Source organism: Callorhinus ursinus, unplaced genomic scaffold (genome assembly GCF_003265705.2).
Source record: "Callorhinus ursinus isolate GAN/ISIS: 27379988/994484 unplaced genomic scaffold, GSC_fseal_2.0 scaffold9, whole genome shotgun sequence".
Classification (NCBI taxonomy): domain Eukaryota; kingdom Metazoa; phylum Chordata; class Mammalia; order Carnivora; family Otariidae; genus Callorhinus; species Callorhinus ursinus.
Window position 1 is genome coordinate 44,011,669 of NW_027397071.1, and position 20,524 is coordinate 44,032,192.

Here is a 20,524-nt window from a genome sequence, read left to right on the forward strand (position 1 = left end):
CTCTCCTCTCCTCCCCTCCCCTCCCCTCCCCTCCCCTCCCCTCTCCTGGTGCCCAACACGGGACTTGAGCTCATGACCATGAGATTGAGACCTGAGCTGAGATCGAGAGTCTGATGCTTAACTGAGTCACCCAGGCACCCTGCTTTTCTTTTGTTTTTATTTTTCATCACTTCATTTCCCTACATAGTCATTCACCACATCCTGTGGCTCCTTCCTTAATATCTCTCAGTTTAGAACTTCCTACTACCATGCCTATTGATGAGACCTTAATTATGTTCTATGTGTACTATTAAATAGTTTCCTAACTGGCAGTGAGCAGTGAAGATTTAGATTAGAAGAGGGGAAGCAAAAGAAGGTATTCCTTGGGGAGGAAACAGGATGAATAAAGTCAGGGAAGTACAAATGAGAATGGTCTGTTTGAGAGACAGAAAAGAGATCTGACTGTGGTGAAGGTTTCTGTTATTGAGTGTGGGAATGTGGTTTATGGAAGGCTTTAAAAGTCAGGTAAGATAACAGGATCTGCTGTAGTTGGCAACAGAGAATCATAGATTCTTAAATAAGGTAATGATTTGATCCACAAGTAATTTAAGTGCTTTACAGCTTTTCTCATTAAATCTTTAAAATAATCTGTCAGAGCAAATAGTTTTGTTACCTCCATTTTACAGATTAGAAAATTGAGGCTTATGGATGTTAAATGACATCTCCAAGATCACACAACTAGTATGTAAGATGGACTGGGAAAAGGGAGAGATTAGAGGCAGGGAACTTTATAGTTCTAAAGTGGAGAAGTGATAAGGCTCTTGACTAGGCTGGTACAATGAATACCTAAAGAAACTATGACTTACATTTCCAAGAATGAGAGATTGTGATTTGCTAATAGTTTGAGTGTAGTGAATTAAGAATTAGAAAGATTTAAGGCTAAATGTAGTGCTTCTGCCTTGGAGAGTGGAATGATGGTGGTGCCAATGATAGAAGATCTGGAAATGTATAGGTTTGGGCTTTTAGATGATGTTAGTTTTGAGTCATTTGCTAAAATCAGTGTACTTGCTTCAAGTACACTGTCTTTATCAGACTTCTTGGTCTATTATTGGTAACTCAGTTCTTAAAATTTCCATTTCCTTAGGATTTGACTTTGGTCAATTGTTCTTTTCCCTTCTCTTCTTATTCTTCTTTGCCTGTTCCTTTTTCTCTGCCATCTCTTGAATATTGATGTACCCTCAATGTGGTTCTCATTTTTACAAACTGTCAGAATAATCTCTTCCATTTCTACATCTCGAACTACCTACTATAGGTTGATGATTCACAAGTATATATTTCTATCCTAGATAGATCTCTGAATGGAGACCTATATACTTAAGTTCCTAATGGATATCATGTTTGTCTCCCAGGTACCTCAGAATTCAGCTCATCTAAAACTTAATTCTTTTTTTTCCCCCTCCAAACTCCAAACCTTCCCTCTTTCCCATTGCCCTTCCTTTGGTGAATGACATCATCCTCTATTGAGCCAGAAAACTGTGAGTTATTTTTGAAATATTTTCTTGTATTCCATGTTTCCTAATTAGAGGACAGGTGTGGTCCTTTCTGTCTCCCTAATGCCTTATAATTATCTCTTTATAATCTTACCATTTCTGCCACAATTCAGATGTTCATAATCTCTCAACTGGACTGTTGTGAAAGTCTCATAAATGATCATCCTGGTTCCCTTCTTGTCTGCTTCTAAGTTATCCCACATGTCAGAGATAGACTGAACATTGAAAGGAAATTCATGAAACCTGCCTTCCTTAAAGATACTTTAAAAGATCCCTATTTCCTAAAGAATGAAATCCAGATTCCTTAACATTATGTGGAACCTTCTGTGACCTGGCTTTTGCTCACTTTTCCAGCCTGTTTTCACCTTACTTTGTGAGATACCCTCATACTGAGCTCTTTACAGTTTTTCAGATGTACCATGCTATTTAGTGCTTCACTCCTTTGTTCACATTGTTTCTACTTCCTGGAATGCTCTTCTTGCACTTCCATACTTCTGGGGCACCTACTTAGTGTTACTTCCTCCTTTGCCAGGTGACCATTATTTTGTTTATGCTCCCGCTAAATCTGGTACTATAGAGCTGCTAATGCTATATTCATTTATATGGCTTTCTTCCTCTGCTCCCCGTAGTTCCTTTAGTTGTGTTCTCTGGTACCTAATACAGCATATCAGTACATTCCAGGCTAGAGTTTGGCAAACTCTTTCTGTAAAGGCAGAAATAGTAAATATTTTAGGTATTTAGATATATTTTTGGGCTAGATGGTCTCTGTCACAACTACTCAACTCTGCTTTTAGTAATAAAAATAGGTATAGACAGTATTTAAATGAATGAGTGTGGCTTTACTCTAATAAAATTTTATTTATAAACACAGGTGGTATACTGGATTTGGCCTACTGGCCATAGTTTGCCAGCCTTTATTCTAAACTCTCAGATAATTTATTAAATAATTTGACCTCTTGCATATTAAAGACAACAGGATAGCTAACTAGACAACAAGTGAGCTAGAAGCATGGTATTGAAATAGAAGCCAGAGATTAAGGCTACTAGTGTAAGTATTAGCTAATGTTAAAGTATCAGTGAGATCACCAAAGGATTGGTATTTAACGTATATGTGTGTGTATTTAATGCCTAAAAAATTATAGAAAAGCTAGATTTTGAACATTAATCCTCAAGGCAGGGAATAGTTGTTGTTTATCCTAATATACATACATAAATAATAACTTCAAAAAATGTTTGTGGAATGAATGTAATTAACAATTGATCTTTTTCAATGACGTGGTTAGGAGATGGTCAGTCTATGATTTATAGAAGACTTCTGTTCCAAAAGTTTATTTGAAAAGAGGGTTTTTGAAACTTAAGGCAAATTTTTTCATAAACAGTGTTGTATATAGTATTGTTCCATGAAATCCGATTTATAGTATATTTGAAACTAATGCTTAACAGTTCTATACCTATGCCAGCCAAAGTTTTTCTTTAGAAAATTGTGTTCAGAATTAGTTTGGTTACTGGGACTACATTTTCACCTCTTATAGCTTTAGCATTAATGTCAAGATTTTTCATTCTTCACTTGTAAGGGTGAAGGAAATGGCACTGTCCCAATCCCAAGGTATTACTGTTTTTTTCTGTAGACTCATAGATTCAGAAATGGACTATATCTGGGTGAAATTTGGTGGTGAAGAATAGAAAATGGGCCTCTTGGGAAGCTAGAAATCAGGAGGTATGGGAAATAGAGCCTCTAGTCATCCTAAAACCCTATGGACAATTCTTATTCCCCAGTCACCTCTCTAGTTTCTGCCTTTTTTCTCCTTTTTTTCCCCTTGGGACCCTGTTGTCCTAAGTGTCAGAGATTCTCTTCTTGGCCTATTATAGACTAGAACCTCATTTTATACCTACTCATTCACCCTTCTGTGCCTGCTCATTTAGTCTTCTGTCCCTGAAGCAAGCACAAACCTTTTTTTTTTCCTCATTTAAAAAAAAAAATTATATACCAGCAGTGGGGAATATGGAGAGGATAAACCTGAGACAAGACTAATTACTAAGTGTTGAAACCATGGGTTGATATTTTTGGATTCCCTATCTTTCTAATAAGGAATATAGATAGGGTCTCTTTTCTTCCTTCTCTCCTCTCCTTCCCTCCCTTTCTCCTTCCCTTCCTTTCACAAACAGCTATTGGGAAAGAAAGGCTCAAATGATAGTGATGGGTCTTTGGAGGAAGAAGAATTAAAGTAAGATTGATCTATATTTAAAGAAAACTTTGTTTTGTCTCAGACCTCCCAACTTAATTCTTAATCTTTTAAAATTGCTCTACATACTCTATATTGCTGTAATCGGTAATCCAGTATTGCTTCCATGACCTATCTCTAACAATGTAAGAGTACTATATTTCATGTGCCTTGTATTTATAGATTTATAATTAGTCATAATACTAACTCATAGAGATATGGAGTTAAAACTTCTGTAATTGGTTTTTAAAATAAGTAGCACTTCACATTTTTTAGAATCTGTCCTTTTTGGTTTTTGAAATCTGTAATATTTTAATTGTTGATATTTTCATATGTAGTATGAATAACCTTTGAAAACCTAGATTCTTGTATTTAACTTTTATCCCCACTGTAGGAATCAGAGATGGAAACGGAAGAAGAGGTTGACATATTAATGAGTAGTGACATTTACTCTGCAACTTTATCAACCAAATCAATTTCTTTCACGCGTGCCCAAACAGGATGGCTCTTTCGGGAAGATAAAACAGTATGTATAAATCTTGATTTTTCAACTTGAAATATTGTTCAAAATTGTTGCCAAGATAATGTGGTGGAAATGCAGGAAGAAGTAGCTTACTGAATTGTCTTCCAGTGGTTTATTCCCTCCTCCTGAATCCAGATAGGGAATTATAATGGTTGTTTACAGAGTTGGAAGATATTCTTACAGAAGCCAGGAGAGAAAGTTTAGTTCATTTGAATTTTGTTGAGAAAGATTCTTGCTGTCACCTGCTTTGTTATTTACAGGGAACAGTGTCTTCACATGGTTCCATTACATTTCTAATGCTTTTATTCCTTAAGACCACAAAGAGGAATACACTTTTGAATTTGTTTCCCTGGATCTTTTTTTTCTTTCTACTTTTAGCCTTCTAAACTATTTACTCACTCAATATCCGTTTCTCAGTATCCCTTATATATGACTAAAATAAGCTCACATTCCTAAAAAAAAAAATTAAATAAACTTTCGTTTCTATAACACTGTCATTAAATTAAATTTCCATGGATGTTCCCTCATTAGTGAATTGTAAGTTCTTTCTATAATTCCTATTTCATCTGTCAGTAAGAGGTTATATAAGACTATTCAAAATATATTTTATAATTTTTAATTAGACATATGAAGAAGCATTTTATAAAGTTTTAAATAAAATTAAGAATAAGTCATCACATGGGGCGCCTGGGTGGCTCAGTCATTAAGCGTCTGCCTTCAGCTCAGGACATGATCCCAGGGTCCTGGGATTGAGCCCCTCGTCGGGCTCCCTGCTCCGCGGGAGGCCTGCTTCTCCCTCTCCCACTCTCCCTGCTTGTGTTCCCTCTCTTGCTATCTCTCTCTCTGTCAAATAAATAAATAAAATCTTTAAAAAAAAAAAGAATAAATCATCACAGAGGTGACTGGCTGGCTCTGTCAGTGGAGCATGCAACTCTTGATCTCGGGCTTGTGAGTTCGAGTCCCACATTGGGTGTAGAGATTACTTAAAAATAAAATCTTAAAAAAAAAGAAGAAATCATCACATAGGTGAGGGCCAAGATTTACTGCTTTTAACAATTAGGTTTTAAAAATTATGTTTTATTACACAATAGAAATGAATATATTCTTACTGGAAAAACAAAAACAAGTTGTATTGGGGTTCTCTGAGGGGGAAAATCAGTACGAGATCTCTCTTTCTGTATCTCTGTATATCTACATGTAGATACATGTATATCTATATATAAAGATATGGACATAGAGAAGGAGGGAGGGGTGTGGGAGAGATTGAATTTATTTAAAGGAATTGGCTTATATGAATATAGGTGCTGGCCAGTCTGAAATCTTTAGAGCAGTCTACCAGTTTGGAAATTGAGGGAAGAGTTGATGTGGTCTTGAGTATAAAATCTGTAGCCTGGAATCTCAGGCAGGGTTTCTATGTTGCAGCCTTGAGGCAGAATTGCTTTTCCTTTGGGAAATTTGAGTCTTTGCCCTAAGACCTGCATTTGTTGGATGAAGCCTACCCACATTATGGAGCGTAATCTGCTTTATTCCAAGTCTACTGATTTAACTGTTAATTACATCTAAAAAAATACCTCCACAGCAACATCTAGGCAGGTGTTAGACAAGACAGCTAGGCACCACAGTCTAGCCAGGTTGACACAAAATTAGCCACCACACAACCTTATAAATAAACCTGAAAAGTACCCCATTATTACTACTCAACCCCCAAAGTACTTTGTAGAGGATTATGCAGAGAATAAAAGAAGATCTAGAGGATATACAAATGCATAATCCTCTACAAAGTATTATGTAACTTTAGTTGTTGATATTTATTTATTTTTTCTAGTGTTACATTGTATCTCTTGTTCTGCAGGTTCCCCCCCCACTCTTTAGTATGTTTAGAAAGTTTTTTTCTTATCAGTAGTACCACTTAATTCTTTTTAGCAACTGCATAGTATTCCATAGGATGGATATATTGTAGTTTATTTATCTAGTCTCTTATTTGTGGACATTTTGAAGAATGACACAAATTTGTGTCCAGTTTTCTACTATTACAAATGACGTTGAGTTTACCATCCATTTACATGCCCTTGGATTGTCTGTTACAGATAACAAAAAATGGAATGGCTGGATTATGAAGAATATATACTTAAAATTTTTATTGATATTGGATTTACTTTTAATAAATGCTTTTTCATTATAAGATTTCAAAAACTGAGAATTATCTCCTGAGTATTTCTCAACCACAGATAAATTCTATTAGATGTAGGCTATCAACTTTATTTTCTAAGCCTATCTGGCAACAAATAGTATTATAGGATTCCCAGTTGTGAACTCCCACTGTGCAATCCATTTGTTGGCTTGAAGTCTTACTTGTTTGTACTCTGTTCTTCTGGACAGCATTAGAAGGATCACCTCAAGAGAAGATAAAAATTGAAGCTGCTATTCATCTAGTGCTACCGCTAAGCAGCTCAAAGCTCTTGAACAGAGTCTAGGTGATCTTCTTAAATCTTTGACAGGTAAGGAGGGAGTCAGTAGTACTTATGGTTCCCATTTTGTAGATAGAAACAGGTGCAGAATGCTTTACTTTTTGGTGACTGGTAACGAGGCCACCAGAAGCAAGGTGGACATGGAAACAACTCTACGTAGTTTTGGAATGCCAGAAAACATCAGTAAAATAGAGACCAAGTGATCTGCATGCAGGTAGAAATGGGAAGCTTGTTTTCAGTAAGTTACTGATCATGGTTTTTGTAGTAAGGTGTTTGAAACTGACAACCCATGGGTCAGAAAAAGGTGAAGGTTAATGTTGAAGGAGGTCTTAATTGAAAGGAAATAACAACTCTTTCCTTGATATCATTTATATCACTTGAGTTTCCTTATCCCGAATCCATAATGTAAACACTTAATTGTAATTGTATTGGTGAGCAAGACTATTCCGTCGTTCTCTTTTCTTTATTGAAAGCAGCAAGCGGGGCGCCTGGGTGGCTCAGTCGTTAAGCGTCTGCCTTCAGCTCAGGTCATGATCCCAGGGTCCTGGGATCGAGCCCCACATCGGGCTCCCTGCTCGGCGGAAGACCTGCTTCTCCCTCTCCCACTCCCCCTGCTTGTGTTCCCTCTCTTGCTGTGTCTCTCTGTCAAATAAATAAAAAATCTTAAAAAAAAAAAAAAAAGAAAGCGGCAAGCAACTGTAACTTGAAGATAGATCTTATTAGAGAATAGAGTATTGGAGCAGGTAATTAATTCTAGTTGTGCTAGAGATTCCTATGTGAATTAGAATATTCCTTTTTATTCCACTTTTTTTTCTATCTATAAAATGGGAACAGCAGTTATCCCTGACCCTTCCTTGTTACTCATGATGTTTGACTATCAGCTAAATAAAGTTTTCAGATAGCTTTGTGCTACTTGGGAGTAGATTCTAAAGGAATACTATTTGGTATTTTTATTTAGATTTAATTCATTTGTGTGTTTTAAATTTTCTTTTACAGATGTGAAATGTGTAATTTATTTTTCAATTTAGTAGAATGTGTAAGATAATTTGATAAGCTCAGTTACCAAAGGACATTTATTTTCACCTAAATGTTAACATGTTTATGGAAAAACATATATTACTTTGAAACTTTATTTTTAATCTAAGATAAAGTTAATTTATTATTTTGAAATATTTGAATATTTTATTATTTTGATTATTTAATTTCGTTTTAGGAAAGAGTAGGAAACTTTTTGGCAGACTTTTATCTGGTGAATGGACTTGTTTTAGAATCAAGAAAAAGAAGAGAACATCTTAGTGAAGAAGATATTCTTCGAAATAAGGCCATTATGGAGAGTTTGAGTAAAGGTGGAAACATAATGGAACAGAATTTTGAGGTATAATATTTACTTCTAATTTATAACGTTCTAAGGAGAGAGAGGGTAGACTTCATTCCTGGCACTCATTAAGTTTATATAAGTACACTAAATACACTCATAGATTTTTTTTTTTAATTTATTTTATTTTATTTTATTTTATTTTTTTTACTATACATCACCTTTTATTTTGCTTTGATAGGGTCTTTGGTGATTTTTTGTGAATGTATTCTTGGTCTTTGAGACTTCATTAGTAGATTAAAATCATTTTATAAGTATGAAATCCAGTGTTAATTTTTAATCTGTAATCCAGTGTTAATTTTTAATTTGTGTCCCTTTGCATATCTTCTTTTTCCTACTTCACCAACTGAAATCTTGTGTTGCTTTGAAGGCCCAGCTAAAGATTTACCTCCACTATGAAGTCATTTCTAATCTCTATCTTCCCATAAGTTTTATTTAGGATGTGTATATTGAGAGTGTGCTATATGTAAAGAATTGTGTGACAGTAGGGAAATTGGAGGGAAAGTTAGGAAATACAAAGGTATATGAGACATCATTGCCTCTGTAATCTTATTCCCTAATAAGATGAATTGGATGGGGTCTTAAATTTATTTTTTATTTTGAAAATTTTAGATTTACAAAAAAGTACAAAGAAAATAGTACAAAGAATTCCTCAATACTCTTCATCAAGATTCCCCAAATGTTAACATTTAACTACAGTTGTATAGCAGTGTTTTTCAAATTGAAGGTGGCATAGGGACCCCTTAGTAGGTTATGAAATTAATTTAGTGGGCTTTGACCACCCTTTTTAAAAGAGAAAAAAATTAGAACCTAAATAAAGATGTTAGAGTAAAACCAGAACACATGACATGTAGTGTGAGTCATTACTTTATGCAATAATAGTTTCAGGGATGTATGTGTTGTATAAATACGCATATGTGTGAGTGCTGGTTTGAAGTGTCAAGTGTGAGTCAACAGTAGTAAAAAGAGTAAAGGTTACTATGGGGAGGCTTGAATCCCTTGAATGTTTAGTTTCTCCTATGGTATTGTGCCAGATTATGTTTAGGGATAGATAAACTTTGCAGAACAGTACGCCAGGTTCCAGCTAATTCATGGTAATGCTGTACGTGCCAGAAAAATATTTCAGTGTTTCAAAAATTCCTGTGTTTAGTGAATCAGCTATAGTGTAGTTAAATAAGTACAGGATATAAAATGTCTAAGACTCCTCATTAAATGTTGAAGTTGTGATTATGCCAGTGTAGTGTGAGCCTGTCCCCTCCTTCCAGATCCTCTTTGTACAGCTTTTTCTTTTGTCCCTGGGATAGAGCCTCACAGGACTTCATTTTCTGGAAGTCTTCTGGTATTTACTGATCTCTTGATCAGTAGGAGATATAGGACATGATATACTCAGGAAATAGAAATGCAGATGAACTGAGAGAGGGAATGCTGAGCTCAGTCTTTGACAAAGCTGCTGCCCTCTCCCATTATTAACCAGACAAAAGCCCATTTCTTTGGACTTGCATTGTGATTTAAATTTTATTGGACTTGTTTTTTAAAAAATGATTTTGTTGTGGTGGGAGTTATTGCTACCTTTGTTTAAGTTTGGCAATAAACTATTTTAGGATGAATGTATAGAAACAAAACTTTATAGAACAGAGTTTCGTGGGCCATTTGCCATTTGTCTTCAGTTGTCTGATTTATCTACATTTAAGCTAACAGTATACAACATGATTTTCTTTAGGGCAGAGATTATAACCTGGTGCACCTGAATTGTTAAAGGGGCCTTTAAATGGCATTTTAATCAGCAGTAGTTTTGAACTTTGAACTTAAAACATAGTTTAATTCCAAATGGGTATATAATGGAGCAAAATAATATGAAATAAATTAACTAATTAAGCTTTTCACTTCTCAGAAATCAAAGGAAACATTTCCTGTGTGAAGCATAGCCCCTTGAACTGTATAGTTCTTGATGAATATTTAAAATCAACTCATCGATTTCTACAAAAGATAAAAACCTTGGTGGGATTTTGATTAGAAGGATATTGAATATATAGATCAATCAATTTTTACATAAAGGTCTGCTTGATTTTTCTGAATTCAACTTTTTATTTTGAGATAATTATAGGTTCACATACATAGTTGTAAGAAGTAATATGGAGAGATTCTATATACAACTCACACAGTTTCCTCAAATGGTAACATCTTGCAAAACAGTAATATAGTATCATAACCAGGGTGTTTGCATTTATAGTCAAGATATAGAACATGTCCATCACCACAAGATTTCTCCTATTCCCCTTGTATAGGCACACCTTTTGCCTTTTTGTGCCTTCCCTGTCCTTTATCCCTGGCAACCATTAATCTGTTTCTCCATTTTTAAAATTTTGTCATTTCAAGAGTATTGTATAGAACCTTTTGAGATTGGCTTTTTCCGCCCCCTCCCCCCAGCTTAATTCCCTGGTAATTTTTCCCAGTTGTAAATCAATAGTTTGTTGCTTTTACTGCTGAGTAGTAGTCCATGGTCTGAATGTACCATAGTTTGCTTAATTATTACCTGTGAAGGACATTTGGGTTGTTCCTAGGTTTTGGCCATTATGAATAAAGCTGCCATAAACATTCACATATAGGTTTTTGTGTGAACATAATAAGTCTTTATTTCTCTGAGATAAATGCTCTCTTTGGGAATGCGTGAAGCTGGCTGCTTGTGTGTGCGCTTGAGGGGTAAATGGGCAAAGGGATCCTTGGGGAGTAGGCTGTAGGACCCTGTGTGCCCCACTACCCTGGTAGCTCTAGAGGACAGTTAATACCAGTTGTCTGATTTGTCTACGCTGTGTACTGTTCATACTTTAACCAGGGCCCAAGCAAGAGCACCTGGTTCTGGGGGTTCCCAAACGGACCAGGTTGAGCCAGCCACTTGCCACTGACAAGATCCAAAGGCAGATAGACAAGTGATGAAATAAGAAAGGACTTTATTTTGGTGAGTCCAACACCAGGAAGACAGCTAACTGATGTCTCAAAGACTATCCAAAGTGCTGAAAATACTTCTGGGTTTATGTAAGGAAAATGTGGGACAAAGGTACGTGGGTTATGTGCTGCTGGACAGTAAAAGTCAGGTTGACCTTTGGGTCAGTCATGCAAGGTCTTGCTGGTGTCAGGGCAGTTCTTACTGCTTGAAGGAGTAGTTTAGGTTTCTATCAAGGGATCCTTTGCCTGTAGGGTTTTTTTGCCTGAATTAAAAGATAACTGGAAAGAGCAACTCAATTAGAAAGTACAGACTGAGGTCAAATGGAGGTAGCTGAAGTCCTTTTTCAACACTCATCTATAGAATGCCCAGATCCTGTCTTTGCTCTGTTCATTCAGAACTCCCTCCACAGTGAAGAGTTCACATCCCTCCCTTCCGGGAAAAAAAAAAAATTCTGTACTCAGGTCCAGGTGCAATCAAGAGTACAGTTGCTGTGTTGTATGGTAGTTAAATGTTCAGTTTTGTGAGAAACTTCCAAAATGTTTTCCATTTTCCATTCTTGCAAGCAGCTATGAATGTTTCTTTGCAGCCTTTCCAGCATTTGATATTGTCACAATTTTTATTTTACCCATTCTTTTTTTGTTCTTTTTTTATTTTATTATTATTTTTTATTATTTATTTTGCCCATTCTGCTAGTGTCTTCCTTAGCTCATGATGCATAACAAAATACCATAGACTGGATGGTTTAAACCATAAGAATTTATTTTTCACAGTTCTGGAGGCTGGGAAGACCAAAATCATGGTGCTGACCTATTTGCTTCTCAGATAAGGGTTTTCTTACTGACTTACAGATGGCTGACTTCTTGCTGTGTTTTTAGGTGGGGGAGAGCACTCTGGTCCCTCCTTATCTTACAAGAATAGTAATCCCATCATGTGGGTCCCACCGTTATGACCTCATCTAAATCAATTTCTTCCCATAAAAATAGACTCAAAATGGATGAAAGACCTAAATGTGAGACAGGAATCCATCAAAACCCTGGGGGAGAACACAGCAACCTCTGTGATCTCGGCTGCACAACTTCTTGCTAGACACGTCTCCAAAGGCAAGGGAAGCAAGGGCAAAAATGAACTATCAGGACTTCATAAAGATAAAAAGCTTCTGCACAGCAAAGGAAACAGTTGACAAAACCAAAAGATAACTGACAGAATGGGAGAAGCTATTTGCAAATGACATATCAGATAAAGGCCTAGTATCCAAAACCTATAAAGAACTTACCAAACTCAACACCTAAAAAACAAAGAATCCAGTCAAGAAATAGGCAGAAGACATGAACAGAAATTTCTCCAAAGAAGATATCCAAAAATGGCCAACAGACACATGAAAAAATGCTCCACGTCACTTGGCATCAGGGAAATACAAATCAAAACCACAGTGAGATACCACTTCATACCAGTCAGAATGGCTAAAATTAACAAGTCAGGAAATGACAGACATTGGTGAGGATGTGGAGACAGAGGAATCCTCTTAACACTGTTGGTGAAAATGCAAGCTGGTGCAGCCATTCTGGAAAACAGTATGGAGGATCCTCAAAAAGTTGAAAATAGAGCTACCTTGCGACCTAGCAGTTGCACTACTAGGGATTTACCCCAGAGATACAAATGTAGTGATCCGAAGGGGTACCTGCACCCCAATGTTCATAGCAGCAATGTCCACAATAGCCAAACTATGGAAAGAGCCCAGATGTCCATCAAGAGATGAATCAATAAAGAAGATGTGGTGTGTGTGTATGTGTGTGTGTGTGTGTGTGTATAAATATATAATAGAATACTACTCAGTCATCAAAAAGATGAAATCTTGCCATTTGCAGCGACGTGGATGGCACTAGAGGGTATTATGTTAAGTGAAATCAATCAGAGAAAGACATGTATCATTTGATCTCACTGATATGTGGAATTTAAGAAAGAAAACAGGATCATAGGGGAAGGGAGGGAAAAAATAAGATGATGAAATTAGGGAGATAAATCATAAGAGACTTTTAATCATAGGAATCAAACAGAGTTGCTGGAGGGGTGGAGGGTGGGAGTAACTGGGTGATGGACATCAAGGAGGATTTGTGATATAATGAGCAATGGGTATTATATAAGACTGATAAATCACTGAACTCTACCTCTGAAACTCATAATACATTATATGTTAATTAATTGAATTTAAATTTAAAAAAAGTTTGCTGGAAGAGTAGTTGGGAAGTCCTGCAGTGAGAATGTTGGGGATAGCCCTTGGCACCTTGTAGGAGCTGCTTTTGCTGCTCATCTGTGTTGGTCAGCTCTCTTGAATTCCTTAGGACCAACAAGATTTTGCTTGGTTTGTTTTGTTTCCTTTTGCTTTGCTTTACTTTGAAGCCCTGTGCAGGGTAGGTGTTGTGATCTTGGAGAAATGTGGCTTAGGAAATTGGATGATACTAGTCCACAAGCATACACTTGGCAGAGGAGGTGGCAGAATAGCTCAGTGGCCCAGAGGAGGCCCCTCTGCAGAGCATTTTATTCTTTTTACTACCTTAGAGGCTGATAGCCAAAGGAGGGCCTTGGTGCTTGTTTATAATTTATGCCTATCTAATTTCTGTGAGGTGAGGAGACCTATAATGAAGATCACATTTAGAGAGATATTTGAAAAATAAAAAAGGAAAACTAGAAGCAGTGCTGAGGAATAAGCAGAAAATGCAGGGGCTGTGACACAAGGTGATTGTCACAATTGAGCATTACATTTAGTTCTAAATTTCCTCCTAGCTAATGAAAAACTGGAAATACAGAGAATAATATAGTGTGCATTGCATGAATGGAAGAAATACAACTGTCCTTCAGAGATACATAGTTTCTGTGACTGGATGGAGGTGTTAGCTAATGCTGTGGTGGCAGTCATTTTGCAGTATATAAATGTATCAAATCAGCATGCTGTACACCATAAACTCAATGTTATATGTCAATTATATCTCAATAAAACTGAGGTAAAATATAAAAAAATATATATATAATTACCTCCCTAAGCCCCCACCTCAAATACCATCACATTAGTGGTTAAAGTTTTAACACATGAATTTTGGAAGGATATAAATATTCAGTGCATATTAGATAGTGAATAGTGCTGTCTCATTGTGGTTTTATTGCATTTCCCTAATGGCTAATGATATTTCAGTGTTCACCTTTTCATGTGCTCATTTGCCATAAAATATACAGATTTATATCCTCTCTGATAAAATGTCTCTTCATGTCTTTTGCCCACTGTCTAATTGGATTGTTTCTTTACTGTTGAGTTTTTAAAGTTCTTTATATATTCTAGATACTAGTTTATTGTTAGATGTATGTGCAGATATTTTTTTCCCTACTCTGTAGCTTAGTTTTTTCATCCTATTAAACAGGTCTTTTGAAGAGGGAAAGTCTTTCATTTTGATGAGGTCCAGTTTATCAATTTCTGTTTTATGACTTCCACCAAGTCTGAAAACTCTATGCTTAGCTCCAAGTCCCTTAGATTTTCTCCTGTATGTTTTTGCTCAAAGTCTTATTATATTTCTACATTTTACATTTAAGTCCATGAATTAATTTTGTATAAGGTGTGATATACAGTCAAGGTTTATTTTTTTTTGCTTTGGATGTCTATTTGATTTAGCACCATTAAAAAAAAAAAAAGAAAAAAGGCCTATCCTTCCTCCATTCAATAACCTGGAATTTTTATTGGAGTAGTGTTGAATTTGTAAACTAAAGTGAGGGGACTTGATACCTTAAAAATACTGGATCTTCTGTTTCATGAACATGGTATATCTCTCCATTTATTTAGATCGTCTATAGTTTATCTCAGAAGTATTTTGTAGTTTTTAGTATACAAGTCTTACACATATTTTACTGAATTTATCTCTCAAGCATTTAGTATTTTTTAGTGCTTCCATAAATGGTAATGTTTTTAGATTTCATTTTTCAGTCATTCCATGATAGTAGATTGAAATACATATGATTTGTCTGTATTGCTAAATTAATAGATTAGGTATATAGTTTTTGTAGATTCCTTAGGATTTTCTACAGATATTCATGTCAGGTAATAAAGGTCTACTTTTTCCTTGCCAGTCTTTTAGCCTTTCATTGTTTTTCTTACCTTATTGTACTGGGAAGTAACACCGAATAATGTTGAATGAAAGTATTGAGAGCAGGTGACATGCCTTTTTCCTGACCTTAGAAGGAATTTTTTTATATGTGTGAATCTTAAAAAATCATTATACTAATTTTCAATCTGGCATAAATAATTTCTTAAGGATTACTAAAAGCCATGGCTATATTTTTATTTGTTAACTCTATAATCCTTGTAAGATTACATTTTTGTTGTTTTAGAATGAAGAAAATATGTATCTCATTATATATTGTTTGGACTTTTGATAGGGAAGAACTGAAGAATTACATTTGAGAATCTTTTTGGAGTTCAATTATAAATATTTAGAAGAAATTTAAAGAAAATAGTAATTCTGTCAGATACTCATCTATACGTATAATTTGATTTGGTTGAATCAGGTAAGGTGCAGGATGAAAGAACATCAAAATAGAATTGATAAATGTAATTATAAAAAAGATACAAATAAGCTGTGTGGTATTTTTGTGTGTGTGTGTTTTGTTTTCTTTTTTCCCCTGGACACAATTTGATAACACATGGAAAGCAAAATGAAACTGATAGCAGTTTAATTATATTCAATAATGGGCATTAAAGGAGAAGAAAAATATTTGAATGCATTTTGTAGATAATTTTAGGAATGTAGTTCTTTTAAACCTACATAAGCTTTTTAGGAAAGGTATATATAAATTAACATGCAAAGTTTAAAAATTGGTGTCAAAAAGAGCAAAGGGAGGGATCTTTTGAATTCAAGAAACATTTAATGATGAACTATGTTTAAAATTTTAACAGAGTTTAAAAAAAAATACCAGTATTGAAATTAGTGGCTGCTAAGTCATATTTGGTAATACAAAAACAAATCAATATATGCTTTATTAACTTTAAAGTCAGGGTGAAATATAGATTAGTTATTCAAATGTATGTCTTTTAATTAGTGACCATTATATACAAAGTGTTACGTTATATTGGAGAATAACAAAGGAACAAAGGATTCTACAGTGGCCTAATTTGAATGGAGTACTATAAACCTAAATTCAGTTTCTACAGTAAAAAACTGAATCCATAGTCACCTCAACAGGTTTTTCTTTCTTATTTGTGTTGGCTTAAAACATTGGAGTTGTTTTTAGCATGGGCATTATATTATTTCATATATCATTTCATTTATTATAATGGCCTAATGAGACAAGTATCATTGCCCCATTTTATAGAAAGGAAATTGAGGTTTAAAGAAATTAATCTATATGGAGTCGTAAAACTAGAAGTTTGTTAGGTTTTGATTTTAGGACCCTTACCCCAAGCTGTTTTTGCTCTAAGTATATTCCTTTCCAGCCTGCCTTTGTTATAATTGCTTCTTCCTGTATATTCACATGTTTAACCTGTCTTAGTAATTCTTTCAAAAAATGGGGAAGTTGAAGTTGGAAAAGGAGTAGGGGAGCCTTAAGATATAATTCTGGGAAAGATGCTATCAGTAAATGTAGTAAAAAATCAGTATTGTGATGTTTTTAAAATTATGTGCATAGAACATATATTACTGAAGAAAATATTTTTGGCTTTGGAGCATTATTGAAAATTTCAAGAACCTAGAAAATACATATTTGAAGCCACATTTTAATAGAATTTCAGTTCTTAAAAATGTCTAATTCTTTTCAGAATGAATTTATATTCTTTATTGTAAATGAATAGCTTTGAGTGTCTTTTTTTTTTTTAGGCAAATATTTGTTCTAACTTCCATAAGAAATAGCTTATAGATAGTATTTAGGAGGAATTATTTGCCATTTAACTAGTTTTGCCATGCCTCCTCTTCCTCTACCTCATTTCCAGACATGTTTTTAATATTTACTACATATTTTTGACAATATTTTTTATAATAAAATTTAAGTGCTCAGAAATTCTTAAGTCACTGATACTTGCTCTTAAATTTTTGGTGTTCTTTTTCCTCTTTGTTCTAACCAATTATTGTTAGAGCAGGAACCAGTGCCCCATTTATACCTTAGACATAGAGTCATTGATAAAAGCATTTATTGTGTGCCAACTATATATATAGAATACTGAGTTAAGATCTATTAATGCTTATGTATTTTTTTAAATATATAAAATCTAAGTAGGAATACATAGATACAAAATACATGAATGTCTTAAACTTCCAGAAACTTTTGCCATATAATAGAATAGGAGCAAACCTAACAATACATTAAAAAATGTATATGTTTTATATACTTCAAGAAAAACAGGCATTAGAATTTTTGCACTTAAATTTGAAGAAAGGTTTGATGACATTTCAGTTGCAGAACCTGTTGACTTGGGCAAATAACATTAGAAAGTCATCTGGTGTCCTACAGTAGCCTTCATGTCTTCCTGTTTTGTTAGACAGCTATGGTAGCAGTGTAGAAGGAACACTGATGGATTTAGCTACAAATGTCAGTACATAACAAAGGGTCAATGAGAATAAACTAGGAAAGACTTTATTAAAATATAGTAATTGATACCATGATAAGTACTCAATAAAAGAAATTATAAATTAGATTCATTATAGTCTTTTTATAAGATGGGTAATATATAATGTACAGTTTAGAAAGAATTCTACTAGAAACAGAACTGCTTAGAGAAGTTTATTACCTGAAAAAATAAACTTAAGTGACATACCACATCATGCCTGGCAAATGAGTCTTATATGTATGTATGAAATTATGCATGTATACATATATACATATGTGTATATGTACATTTATATATAATGTATAAAACCAGTTATAGCCAAATGTATGCAAATATTAACTAGACTGGAAGCAAGAATAGACAAATTTTAAGCAGTGTTCTGAAAGAGAAATTGACTGTGGTCTACTTAGTTAGAGATTTGGATGGAGGTGAGATTAGCCTTTGCTCTTGTTCTGGGTTGGAGCAGCAGTCTTAAATTTTTCCAGCCTCTTCCCTTAGAATTACAGGTTCTGTTAGCATGTATCCGTTTCCCTTTTGCAGTATCACAAGATACTGTTTTACCTAATATCTTGTTACAATATTTATGAGGGTCACTGACTACCTTTGAAGCCTGCTTGTCATTCTACTAAGCCATTGCCACATGCCATAGTATTATGGGTAGTATCCCATTATATATATATATTAAACTGATATTGATTACTTTTTTCTCATATAAAAATCTGAGTTTTTGTGGTTTCTCTGCTCTGTGGGTTAATCTCAGACCTAGTCTTTTTTGTCTTACTTCTCTGTTCTTAGATGTGACTCTCATCCACATGGTATAAGATAGTTTATTACCTGTTTATAGTATTCCAGCTAGCGGGAATAGTAATTCCTAATAGTGATTTGGAAGGAGAGGGCTTGCCTGTTTTGTTTGAGAACCCACACTTCACTCTGCTCACATCCCACTAGTTAGAACTTAGTAACATGGTAACACTTAGCTAGCTGCAGGGATGGCTAAAAGTAAGTCTTTAGTCTAGGAAATCATATGTCCAGACAAAAATTTGAATGGGAGGCTTTTTTTTTTTTTTTAACAATAAAGAATGGGAGAATAGACACTGGGTGGACAGCTAGTAGTCTCTAATGTCTCATTGGTTAGATACATATCTGATGTTGTTTCTATTACCATGTAAATACTGGTAACTCTCACCCAAAAATACGTTTTCAATTGTGACTTCTCCTAATCATCAGATCTGTAGTGCTTTCATCTACTCCACTTGGATAAACATCTAAAGTTTAGTATGTTTAGGGGCTCCTGGGTGGCTCAGTTCGTTAAGCATCTGATTATTATTTTTTATTAACATATAATGTATTCTTTGTTTCAGGGGTACAAGTCTGTGATTCCTCAGTCTTACACAATTCACAGCGCTCACCATAGCACATACCCTCCCCAGTGTCCATCACCCAGTCACCCCATCCCTCCCACCCCCCTCTACTCCAGCAACCCTCAGTTTGTTTCCTGAGATTAAGAGTCTCTTATGGTTTGTCTCCCTCTCTGGTTTCATCTTGTTTCATTTTTCCCTCCCTTCCCCTATGATCCTCTGTCTTGTTTCTCAAATTCCTCATATCAGTGAGATCCTATGATAATCATCTTTCTCTGATTGACTTATTTCGCTTAGCATAACACCCTCTAGTTCTATCCATGTTGTTGCAAATGGCAAGATTTCATTTTTTGATGGCTGCATAATATTCCATTGTGTGTGTGTGTGTGTGTGTGTGTGTGTGTGTGTGTGTGTGTGTGTGTATGCCACATCTTCTTTATCCATTCATCTGTTGATGGACATCTAGTAATTCTAGATGTCCGTCTAATTCTTTATCTCAACTCAGGTCTTGATCTCAGGCTTGGGACTTCAAGCCCCACGTTGGGCTAAATGCTAGGCATGGAGCCTACTTAAAGTAAGTAAATAAAAATAAAAATAAAATTTAGTATGTTTAAATCTGATCAATTTTATTCCTCCTTCCTGTGTTCTCTGTCTTGAGTGGTGGAACCATTATCTACTACCATTATCCAAGCTAGCAACCTGAAATTTGTCCTTAGACTTCTTAGCCTTTCCTTACCCTATGTCTGGTCAGTAACAAAATCTTGAAGATTTCTTGAATCTCTTTTTCTCCTTCCATTTTGAAACAGCATGCCATTATCATTTCTCATTTGGATTACTGAGATAAGTTTGTAACTTACACACTGCTCTCAGTGATCTGCCTGAAATAGATTGAGCTGTGTAATGCCTGTGCTAAAATGTATAGAGTAATTACTACTTGTCAGGCACCATTTTAAATTAAGTACTTTATATTTAACAAATCTTTTGTGTGTGTGTGTGTGTGAGAAAGAGAAAGAGAGCACAAAAGCAGGGGGAGTGGTAGGCAGAGGGAGAAGCAGGCAGAAAGGAGAAGCAGGCTCCCTGCTAAGCAAAGAGCCCGATGTGGGACTTGATCCCAGTAACAGATCATTTTTATCTTCACAAACCCTGTGAGGTTATATAGTTGACTAAACTGAGACAAAGAGGTTGAATAATTTGTCCAAAGTCAGTTAGTAATTGGTGAAGACAGGGTTTGATCAGTCTGGCTCCAAAATTTGTGTTTTAAGAAATACATTATATTGCTCAAAATATTTGTCCATTGCTTCCTGAGTAAAATACAATCTACTTGATGCACAAAACCCATCCAAACTACTTTTTCTCATTTCTGTCTTGCTTACTTACCCCTGTATCTTACTACTTTCTCTTCATGTATTCTACTCATACTGAGTAGATACAGTACACTTGGAGTTTTCCAGTACACTACATGACTTTTCGCACTATTGTGCTTTCCTCAGTCTCCTTCAACTGGTTATTTTGTTCTCTTTCTTTT

The 20,524-nt window shown here is 35.1% G+C and overlaps 1 protein-coding gene across 3 annotated transcripts in view; it reads left to right on the forward strand.

Annotated features, from left to right (window-relative positions):
• The window catches only part of ANKRD13C (ankyrin repeat domain 13C), an 89,166-nt gene that overhangs the window by 52,813 nt on the left and 15,829 nt on the right, over positions 1–20,524 (forward strand). For 2 of the 3 annotated variants that reach the window (XM_073896530.1, XM_025871839.2), the window contains 2 exons: positions 4,146–4,277; positions 7,956–8,117. In XM_073896530.1, the coding sequence (XP_073752631.1) occupies positions 4,146–4,277; positions 7,956–8,117 (294 nt within the window). The remainder of the gene's footprint in view (positions 1–4,145; positions 4,278–7,955; positions 8,118–20,524) is intronic. The other variant, XM_073896531.1, reaches the window with a different exon arrangement.